Source organism: Gavialis gangeticus, unplaced genomic scaffold (assembly GCF_001723915.1).
Source record: "Gavialis gangeticus isolate Ggan-Ray unplaced genomic scaffold, GavGan_comp1, whole genome shotgun sequence".
Lineage (NCBI taxonomy): Eukaryota > Metazoa > Chordata > Crocodylia > Gavialidae > Gavialis > Gavialis gangeticus.
In genome coordinates, this window is record NW_017729029.1 from 14,941,897 (window position 1) to 14,953,600 (window position 11,704).

An 11,704-nucleotide genomic window follows, 5' to 3' on the forward strand; every position below is an offset into this window, starting at 1 on the left:
GTTAGGGCGGCTAGGAGCTGGAACCAACTTCCAAGGGAAGTGGTGCTGGCCCCTACCCTGGGGGTCTTTAAGAAGAGGCTGGATGCCCACCTAGCTGGACTCGTTTGAGTCCCATTTCTCTTTTTGGGGTTTTTGTTGTTCTCCCGCCCTGGCGGGGGGTCGGGCTAGAAGATCTACTAGGTCCCTTCCGACCCTTAATCTATGAATCTATGAATCTATGAATCTATTTAAGCACATATTTAGGTCATAATGATTTAACTTTAAATATGTCCTTAAGGGCCCAAGTAGACAGGAATGAGTTTCTCTTTGCTGAATGGGAACCGTATTGAACTCAGAAGTCATAGCATCTTCCACTGCATTCTAAACCATCAGAGAAAGAGCCTTGAAATTGTCCAGACTAGAATTTAAGGGTGTGATGTGAACATTTGCTAGCAAACACATCCTTTCTTTAAATCCTAGTTCAGACAAGGTCCCAACAGGTACTATCATAGAATCATAGAAAGTTAGGGTTGGAAGGGACCTCAGGAGGTCACATCAAGTGACCATGCTCAAAGGACCAGCCCCAACTAGATCATCCCAGACAAAGCTTGGTCTAGCTTGGTTTTGAAAACTGCCAAGGATGGAGCTTCCATCACCACCTTGGGTAACCTGTTCCAGTGTTTTACTTCCCTCCTAGTGAGCAAATTCTTCCAAATATCTAACCTAAACCTCCCTTGCTGCAACTTGAGTCCATTGCTCCTTGTTCTGTCATCTGCCACCACTGAAAACAGTCCAACTCCATCCTCTTTGCAACCCCCTTGCAGGGAGTTGAAGGCTGCTATTAAATCCCCCCTCAGTCTTCTCTTCTCCAGACCAAATAAGCCCAGTTCCCTCAGCCTCTTCTCACAAGTCATGTGCCCCAAGTCTCTAACCATTTTCTTTGTCCTCTGCTGGACTCTCTCCAATGTGTCCACATCCTTTCTGTAGTGGGGGGCCCAAAACTGGACACAGGACTCCAGATGTGGACTCCCCAGAGCTGAATAGAGGGGAAGAATCACTTCCCTTGACCCGCTGACAACATACCTTCCAATGCAGCTCAGTATGCTGGTTGCCTCCCCCATTCAGTAAGGGACCCACACTTTTCCTGATCCTCCTCTTGCTACTGACATAATTGTAAAAACGCTTCTTGTTACCCTTCACGTCCCCTGCTAGCTGCAACTCCAATTGCGCTTTGGCCTTCCTGACTTCATCCCTGCATGCCCAAGCAATGCCCTTATATTTTTCCCCAGTTATTTGTCCAAGTTTCCACTTCTTACAAGCTTCCTTTTTGTGATTTAGTTTACTGAAGAGTTCCCCGCTAAGCCAAGCTGGTCTTCTGCCATACTTGCTAGTCTTGCTGCACATCAGGATGGTTTGTTCCTGATCTTTCAGTAAGGCTTCTTTAAAGTACAGCCAGCTCTCCTGGATTCCTCTCCCCCTCAGTCTGGCTTCCCACGGGAAGACCACAGTGAGAGAGAGCGGGGTTTCAGACTTCAGTTTTCTTCACCGGAAACACAATGCCCAAAGGCAAAAGAACCCCTTTGCATTTGCTTTATTTTCTGTTTTGTTGTGAAGTTGCCTTTTAGGAATTTTCAGGTAATTTATCTAGACTGATTTTCATTAAGCTCAGAGCCTTTCTGGTAGGAGCACTAATTGTATAAATGTGTCATTAACTATTACTAACACTAGATATTGTTTTTCCTAGATTGAATCCCGCAAGAGAGTTGCAAAAACTGTGCTGGTGCTGGTTGCTTTGTTTGCTTTCTGCTGGCTGCCTAACCACATCCTCTACTTATACCGCTCTTTCACTTACCACTCTTCTGTAGATGCCTCTGCCTTTCATCTCCTAGCTACTATTTTCTCTCGGGCTTTGGCCTTCAGCAATTCCTGTGTTAATCCCTTTGCTCTTTACTGGCTAAGTAAAAGTTTCCGGCAACACTTTAAAAAGCAAGTTGTGTGTTGTAAGGCAAGACTTCCTACACGGCCTCCTAGCATTACCCACAGTAACACGCCAACCAGAGCCCTATCAGTCACAGGCAGTACACATGGCTCAGAAATCAGTGTCACTTTGCTAACAGATTATAGTATCACAAAGGAAGAAGAAAGCGTTTAGTTTTTCTGCCATGGAGAGGGGGCAGAAACCATGCATTTCCCACAAAGATACCAGTGCATCTGGATCCAGCAAGGAGCTGCAGGTAAAGAAGCTGGTGTGTCCCTTGTACTCTCTGCGGGGAGATCTTCAGCAGGAGTTTCTGATACCTTCCATTACACATTCAAACCTGTGTGTACGGAACAGAGAACTGAGAACACAACCTGGGCTCAATCAAGAGGACAGCACATGTTTCTCGTGAGCAATGTGCATCTCTCCCTGAGGTTCCTCCATTGAGCTGACAACACAACATTCAGCTGAGTGGAAGGCATATTTTTGTATTGGCTCTGAGTTTGCAGAGCTAGAGAGCTGTGATTATGGGCATTCCTTTTTTGGAAAGTATTTATATTGTCTTTCCTTAAAAAAAGAGAAATAAGCAAGTTTTCATAAAATGGCAAACCAGGTTTTTTGCTAGCTGTTGCATCATTAATGTCAATGGAAATACACCAGCATAAAACTTCAGTGTTATGGAGAATCAGACTTTGGAGGCCTTCTCTTACTTTTCAGGTTTTGACACAGAATATTGTCTTCTTGGCCTCCTGGATATTCTTTTTGGCCACAGGATATTTCTTCTTGGCCTCCTGCATAGTGGACATTCCTGTGGGGAAGGGACCTGTTCAGGGCATCCTTGAATCTCACTGATCCTCAGCTGCTAGTAAATTCTTGAATGTTGGAGTGACTGTAGAATCAGCTTGACCGTGGCCAGCCCAAAAGTAGGTAAATATAAAGGTGGCCTAAAGTCATGTTTGCTTTCCCTCTCCAGTCATTCACTAAGAACAGTTTGGCTGGAGCAGGAATTGGGTCTCACATACCTTAAACAATACCTAAAATAATGCTCCCTGCACCCCACATCACACACACACACAGTTTTTCCCTTTCATGTACAACGAAATAAAAAAAAAAGGCCATGGCTTGTTAGTCATCTAAATTTGGAGTTTAAACTCCATATTTTTGTGTCCTAGTTTATTAACGCTTCTGGAAAATGAATGTGTCACATGTTTCTGATCCCTAGAGATTTTTTTTGCTGTAGGCTAAATTCTGTACTTCAAAATCCTTGGGCAGTCCTCACAACAGTCTTTGAAAATAGCAACTTCTAAGATTCACTTTTTTTCTCAGTTTGCATGTGGCTACTTTTGCTTTGTGTATACATTGCTGTAGATAGTCTAACTTTTTGGAATTGTATGCTGCTAGAAATGTGTTTCCACTACACATTGCATGTGTGACATTTAAGGATTGGCTATATTACTGACTTAACCTCTCTGTTGCCTATAATATTTGTTGTATTAATTTTACCTAACTCAACCCTCATGATATATACTTCAGAGTGATATATTAGTTAACATCTACTTTTATCAGTGCAATCTGATGTTATCACTCCTTGTATTGATATAACATAACCACCCAGCAGTAACAAATACAATTTATGCAGGCTACTTAGGGAAGAAAGGATTAAGTCTTTCTTGGCAGCCTTGGAAAGCCCCATTCAAGTTCAGGGAGTTGAATGGGCATGCTGGACATGGTTTGGAAAAGGATTGTGAGGTGACAGATCAAGTGGATTTGTAATTAAAATCCATACCATATTGTAAAAGAAATAAAATATGCAAAATATGTAGGGATAAAATTCAAAGTAGGGACTCAATCCTGCAAAGCCTACCTTAATCACAGAATCAGAAAATTAGAGATGGAAGGGACCTTGGATGGTCATCTAGTCCATCCTGCCTGAAGCAAGATCATCCCTATCCAAATCATCCCATACAAATCCTTGTCTCACCTAAAATGACACAGTCAATCCTGTCATAGAATCGCAAGGCATTACTACCTTGTGTGAGTACTTCTCTCATACGTGAGAGTTTGTATGCTGGGTCTCTATATTGCTGTTTTGTAAATGAGATGTAAAATCTTACAGTAGTGCATGGGGTCGTGTTGCATGGAAGCTGTGATTTCATCTAGTGATGTTTTATTTGCTCCTGGATGAATTCTGCTCACATTTCATGGTTCTGGTAACTATACAGGCCTCAAGCCAACATGAGGTTTCCATGGAACAAAAGTACTTTGCTGTGTTGGGGCCAAAGTCTTAGCTCACTGCACATATAAGTTCAGGCTCAGTGCTTAGGGCAGTATTACTCAGATGAACATTTCAACTATTTACTATTAAACATATTTCTGGCATCTCTTCCTTGATAAAGGGGAATTTTAGTTAAATGATTCTTGACTTTCAATTTTGTGGAACATGATTGTGGCAGTCACGTTATTTGCCCATTTCTAAATATATTTTATATATTTTAAACCAAAAAGTTTAAAAAGCTGACTCTACTTATAATATAGCTGCTTTTTCGGTGTTGTAAATCTTTTCAGCTTTGATAATATAAGTGTAAATATTGTTAAAAATGGCTGCTATCAAGACATTATCAGTATTATAATTTGTGCTTATCATACTGTAAGATACTGATTTCAGTTTGAAACCATGTTTTGGTCAGAAAAATAAACCAAATAGTGTCAAAGCATGCCTATGAGCGGTGTATCCTGTAATACTAAATTTCTTTCACAAATATTAGTACCATGTCTTCTAGGCTTTCTTAAAAAGCATAGTTTTACTTTAACTCATTTAACATGGACTACCTGCTGACAGTCATGTGTATCTGCTAAGAATATTACAATGAAAGAATAAGCTAAAATTACAAACAAGGGCAGCCTTTGTACATTTGAATCAGTGGCACTAATGATTACAAAGTGCACAGGTTCTATGCAGTAGTTGACACTTGTTCTGCAGTAGATGATCTATTCAGCAGAAAAGTGAGCTGTTTCATGGAAGCAATTTTCTTTGTCAAGATACATAATCGTGATCTGAGTTTCTGACATACTGGGCCTGATCCTGTCAATCTGACACAGATAAAAACTTGCACTGCCTACCACTAAAATGTGTGTACGTAAAGACTGAAGAATTCAGGTCTGCTGTAAAACACAGCCAGGACTAACCTCCCTGAAGATTCATTTAGAATTACTGCCTCTTTGGCTAAATGGCAAAGGTATTTTCCTTTAAAAATATTACTATTCTGTCCAGCTGAGTTATTAATGAGTGACATCCTGGTCCTGCTGAAATAAATGGCAACACAGTTAATGTAGGACAGCTATAAGGACACTGATGTGCGTTCCAATGTATTTAACATAAAATCTCTGGAGCAGAGATGCTTGTGTCTCTCTTTGCAGATCTAGCTCTTAGCTGCATTTGCCTAAAGGCATGAATATGGGAAAATCTACATCACACAGGTATGCCAAAACAAAGTGAGAAGTACAACATGTGAATTATAACATTCAGAGGGCACGTCTACATAAGATGCTTTACTGTGCAGTAAAGCAACTTACTGCACAGTAAGCGTCACTGTCTATATGTGCAGACCCTTACTGCACAGTAATTTGTTCTACTCCACAGTTAATTTGCCACCTGCATTTGCCATAGTTAATTTGCCACCTTCAATTGCATTTGCAGGTAGCAAATTAACCGCTGAGTAGTTACTGTGAAGTAAGGAACATGTAAATGGTTGACTGGGAGCAAATTTGCTCCTGGTCAGCCAGGCAGCAGGGGTGGGAGATTGCTCCCTGCCTCTGGGAGCTGCCTGCTGCTGGGGTGGGCCCTGGTGGTAGAGCCTGGGCTGGGACAACGTCCCCCTGCCCCTGCAGCAGGGAGCTCCCAATAAATAGTTGAAATGTGATCATGGAGTAGGGGCTGGGAGATTGTTCCCCGCCCTCTGTAGCTACCTGTTGCTGGAGTAAGGGGATATTGTCCCAACCTGGGCTCTGCCACGGGAGCCCACCCCAGCAGCACGCAGCTCCCTGGGGCAGGGAGCAATCTCCCAGCCCCTGCCAGAAGGCAACTGTCTCCTGGCTCCATGCTCCCTGCCAGCACACAAGGGGAGCCTGGAGCACCCCCCGGCTGCTGCAGGCGGGCAGAGCAGGGTGGGAGCAGCCTGCTCCAGGCTTCTCCAATTGGGAACAAACGTTCTTCCAAATGCTCACTCATGTAGATGCCTGTCCAGGGTGGTCTTACTTTGCAGTAGTTACTGCGGAGTAAACCCATCTAGCAGCATTTGCACGTGTAGATGCTCCCAGTGACAGACCTACTGTATTTAGATGTCCTTCCCAAACAGATATCAGAATCAGATTTCAGAAATGCTTAGAATATCGCAAACTTCATTTTAATGAGTTCAACTGAAATCAGGAACAGTGTTTGTCAAATTGCATTAATCGGATCACTGGAATTCTTCCTTCAACTTTCTAATTTAGATGATGTTGATCTTCCTGGATTAATACAACAATCCATGGACACTGCTCTACCTGACATATGCCTTAATATTTGTACCTGAAGATATGAAAATATAATTTAGAATGATAAAAAAAATGTAAATTTGAGAGGTGACACCTGTGAAGCTGTCATCTTGTAAGTGGTTGCAAAAACAGTCTTTAAACCGCTATATCATGGTTCTGCCAAGAACAAATTCTTGAAGCATGAAAGATGTCACTGACTCGGTTGCATGTTCTTTGTATGCCAGCCAAAGGTTATGAAAAGCCTATATTTATCCCCGTAGCAATCTTATCTGACAGTCTGTTGACCAGCAAGTTAACTGCTGTCCGTCTCTCTTTTCAGCGCTTTATAAAGCTCCGGATTATGTCTTTGATTATACTATCATTCCAGTGTGTATGACAGTAAAGATATATTTGCTCCAGGAATATTCACTGCTGGAAAGCTTCTAGACTGCATGTCCTACCCATAACAGAGAAGAAGGTTGCTTTGCAGCTGCAGCCAGCCATCAAGGAACAAACCACTGTCTGCTTGCATAGATCTATCCAAGTTTTCTTTGACAAGAAGAGCTAAAATAATGTGTATAAATACTTCAGTTTTTGCCATCTTATGCCAAAATCCGTAACAAAAGTCTAGAAAAAATATTACTTCTTATTGTAAATAAAATATAATCTCCTGTTCATATTTATTTGCAATTTAGCCTATTTCCAACTAAAAAAAATTCTCAAATTCATGCTCTAAATAGCAGTTGATGGTGCCAGAAGGTATGTATCTTTAAAAAAACCAAGAGAAAAAGGTATATCAGACTACTATACTTTGTATGGATTCCCTAATATATTTGAAGCCAACATTTTTATACATTATTATAGAGATAAAGAAAATGATCTGGAACAACATGTCTTCCTGTGAAAGCTCCATTTTTCCGTCCTCTGCCTAGCTTTTATTGGTTGGGATGAATGCCTAAGATCAAGTTCTAGGCCACTTCCTATCTGTCATGTGCACAGAGACTTCTAAGGCGACAGCACAGCTTTTCTGTGGACTCATCCTGTTAGCAGCAGTCAGAAATTAGGCAAAACACACACGCTTTTAAACGGGTTAACTTTATTTGGATCCCAATGAAATCAGTCAAAATTAAGGGTGTGTTTAAGTGCTAGGACCAAAGACATACTGGAGTGCTAGAGATGCGGGGAGGAATGCAGAAAATCTGAGCAAGTGATAGGTTAGGGAGAACATTTGGGATGAGCTGTTATTTTTCAACAACAAAACAACACCTGACTTAGCAAGAGAAGCTGAATATATATAGTATGTGTAAATCTTATTTGAAGCAGGATGGGAATGCCACCTTCTCACACACGTGCCAGAAAACCTACAGGCAGAAGAGATACCATGATGGATAAGGCTGTGCCAAAAGATAAACCGTAGCAGGCAGCAATGTCTGGTTGTGATGAACCTGGAAAATGGCAATGGTATTTTTTCCTAATACAAATATTTATCAATAATGCCTCACTTTATTAGAACTATGACCTCATACATGCAAGCACCCCATGAATAGTGGTGAAGTTCCTGTAACTCATGGGAAAATTGAATCCATTTATTGCAGCCATTCTCTGACCTACAATCTCCTGATGTTATTTTTTGTCCAAATCTGAAAGGGTGAAGGAGCTGCACTACGTTTGCTGGAGATATGAGGGTAATTTCAACAATTACTTTTGGTCTGAAGGTGAAATAAATACTGAATTCAAAAACAGCTATTTAAGAGCCAGTATGGAAATATGATATCTGGAATATATCTGCTTGTACCTTAATAGATTCCTGGTCTAGTCAGCAAGACGTGAGCAAGCTCTGCACAATGCAGGATGGTATAAGGAAGTAAACAGAATTTCACTACATTATATTCATTTATGGCAGTTATTCATCCATATAATAGAAAATTTGTCCACTGTATGCTAGGAAAATGTTTTTCATACAGTGTTCACACAACAGTGCATTAAAAAATTTATTGCTAAATGTTGTGCTTTATCCATCAACTCAATGCATGGCTATTATTCACAACAGTAATTATAACATCGATAAAGCATCTACCCAAAAATATACTCACTGGGCATGTCTATGAGATATTTACTGTGCAGCAGACTAATTAGCTGCACAGTAAACATCTTGGTATCTACACATGAGCTCCTATTAGGCTGAAGTAAGCTAATTTATTCCGCAGCAGGATAGTATTTGCATTTAAACATACAATCCTGCTGCGGAGTAAAAAACTCCACAGCAGCACACATGTAGAGACTACCTCAGCTGGCTAGGGCACAAGGGTGTGTGCTTGTGTGTGCTCACTCATGAATGACTAATTACCATAGTAGGTGAGTCTCTGGCATGACCATTGAGAAAGCAATGCTGTGCCATTGAAGGACAATTTAAAATTTTGAGTGCAATTTCAGTATTTTTTGCAACATTGGTTCATCAGTAGAGCTCTCTGAGCAGTAAGGACAACTGCACTCCCCAGGAGCATAGATATTAACAAATTATAAAATTTATTTCTAAATAGCAGATACCTGAGACTCAGTAAACTAATTCAGAAGTCTCAACCATGGGCATTGCTTAGGAAGATGGCATATCTGGTTGTATAACCTGCTCCAACACTTGGGGCAAAGGAAGAACAAACATCCACATTTTAAAGGAATACCAATATACTGTCATTACATGCTTATATTTGTTCTTTTTCCTTCTGCTATAATGATTTTATGAACATGAGATTCAAATGTGTAAATGTTAGTGCCCTGTTGCAGAAAAACATTGCAACCAGCAGCAGCAGTGCAAATTACTGCCCAATTCTTGTGTATTTTGGGTGCATCTACACATTCATTAATGCATCTTAGATACTGCACATTTAGTTTAGTATCATAGAATCATAGAATCAATGAGTCGGAAGGGACCTAGACAGATCACAGTCTGACCCCCTGCCATGGGCAGGAATGAGCACTGGGGGTGGCAGGGGTCATAAGACCCCAGCCAGGTGCCTATCCAGTCTCCTCTTGAAAATTTCCAGGGAATGTGAGAGCACCACCTCTCTGGGAAGTCTATTTCATGCTGTGGCCACTCTTACAGTGAAGTAGTTCTTCCTAATATCTAACCTAAACCTATCCTCCCTCAGCTTGTGGCCACTGTTCCTAGTGAGTCCAAGGGGGGCCCTGGTGAACAGACTTTCCCCGAGTCCCTGCTGCTGGCCCCTGATAGGGTTGTAGGCAGCCACAAGATCCCCCCTCAGTCTCCTCTTGTGGAAACTGAAGAGATTCAGGTCCCTCAGCCTCTTCTCACAGGGCTGGACACGGAGGCCCTCAACCACATGAGTGGCCTCCTCTGGACCCTCTCCAGGTTCTCCACGTCCCTCTTGAAGTGTGGCGCCCAGAACTGGACACAGTACTCCCGCTGCGGCCTGACCAGTGCTGCACAGAGGGGAAGCAAGATCTCTCTGAACCGGTTAGCGATGCCCCTGTTGGTGCATGACAGGGTGCGGTTGGCTCTGCCTATTGCTTTGTTGCATTGGCGACTCATATTCATCCTGGAGTCAATCACGACTCCAAGATCCCTCTCTGCCTCTGTGCTGCCGAGAGGGTCAGCCCCTAACCTATAACCATACTGCTGGTTCCCTCTCCCCAGGTGCAGCACTCTGCACTTGTCCTTGTTGAACCGCATCCTGTTCAGATCTGCCCATTTCTCTAACCTATTCAGGTCTGCCTGGATATAGTCCCTGCCTGCCGGTGTATTCAGTACTTGCTTAATAAAGTACTAAGTGTGTAGTAACTAGATTTCCTGCACTGTTGGCACGTGGTTATTTTGTGATGCTTACTGAGCCTAATAATACTGTGCAGTAGGCTATTAGCACGGTTTTTAATCGCCACGCAACTGTGCAGTGTTATTAGGCGAAAGCGCAGTAAGCATCTTGTGTAGACACGCCCTTTGAAACTCCTGAATGAAGAATATAATTAAATAACCTTAAGGGGGAAAATCTGCACAGCAGCGTGTGAAATCTGAGCAGCTTGATTCCAACGGCAGCTGACAAACATGTACCTTGAAGCATCTGTGAGAAACCAACACCAGGCAGAAAATCCAGAACTCGGGGATTCCTAAAGGAAGCGACCAGGAAACGCTTCGTAACAAATGGTTGGAACAAGTATTTTAAATTCAACTTCTCTTGTGCTTCACAATCCTGTGCTGGGGCCTGCCTGCTCTGTGCATCTACAAGTCCATGAGGTTGCTCTGGCATCCTTCCTTCCATAGCAATGGTATAAATACAGCCTGAAAGAACAGACTTTTCTGTTTAATCTGGGCCTTTCTTCAACGGAGACTACCCCAGTGCCAGGCTGAAATGAACCTCAGGAAGAGATGAATTGGGTTTTTTTGATGGGCAATCTTTCTTTTGCAGACTCTATCCCGCATCTGGCCGGTTAAGCCACCTGTAGCACGTCACTTATTTGAGGGACTGTGTGCTCTGCTCTCTGCCCCCCATTAGCACTTGTGTTATGAACCTCTGACCTCCGTTTCTGTTCTGGTTTTCATTATTGTTTGTCCAAAGAAATCTGCGGTGCCCCCAGTACTAAAGGGGGCTTATCATTTCCGTGACTGGTCTGGCCGAGGTGTTAAAAGGCCTGGAGCATGTCGTCACAAGGACAGAAGAACGGCCTTTGGTGGGGTCCTTCCACCTCGGTGACCTCCCTGTGAGGAAGGCCTCCAACACTGCGAGCAGCTGTCGTTTCAAACAAGTCCCCTGTCGCCACGAGTCATGGTCATGCCACACTGGGACATCACGGTGACAACCCAGGAGCAGCCGTGTGCCCTGCTGGAGCTGCCTGCAGGCTAGGTTGTGCCTGGTTAATGAGGGGGTTGCTTTGGGCAGCGCAGGCCCGAGGGACCAGCGTAGCAGTCGGAGAGCCAGCGGCCTAGAAAGGCCTCGAGGTTCCCTCAGCAGAGGCGGGAAACGTAGCCACGCCCCCTTCCCCATAGATGCCACGCCAGCGCTGATAGGCTAGCCTAATCCCCGCTTCTCTCTTTGTCCCGGACCCTGCTATTGGCCGCGCGTTGGGCCATGCGTGCTCTCATTGGCCATCCCCACAACGGCTCTTTCCGGGCACAGCGGGCCCCGCCCCTTCCGGTAACGCACTTCCGCTCATGCGCTGAGGGCCCGGGAGCGGCTCGGGCCGCGCTGAGGGAAGGCCCCGGGGGGACGATGAGCGGCGGCGGCG

General features: G+C 43.5%; 2 protein-coding genes across 2 annotated transcripts in view; both read left to right on the forward strand.

Moving 5' to 3' along the window:
* BRS3 (bombesin receptor subtype 3) overlaps nt 1-3,883 on the forward strand; it is an 8,978-nt gene extending 5,095 nt beyond the window's left edge. Inside the window, exon 3 of the mRNA XM_019521324.1 lies at nt 1,724-3,883. Within this exon, the coding sequence (XP_019376869.1) occupies nt 1,724-2,131 (408 nt within the window). The 3' untranslated portion in view covers nt 2,132-3,883. The remainder of the gene's footprint in view (nt 1-1,723) is intronic.
* A 3,332-nt stretch (nt 3,884-7,215) lies between these two features.
* The window catches only part of HTATSF1 (HIV-1 Tat specific factor 1), a 25,619-nt gene continuing 21,130 nt past the window's right edge, over nt 7,216-11,704 (forward strand). The window contains exons 1-2 of the mRNA XM_019521020.1: nt 7,216-7,228; nt 11,641-11,704. The exon at nt 11,641-11,704 is cut by the window's right edge and continues 187 nt beyond it. Of these exons, the coding sequence (XP_019376565.1) occupies nt 7,216-7,228; nt 11,641-11,704 (77 nt within the window). The remainder of the gene's footprint in view (nt 7,229-11,640) is intronic.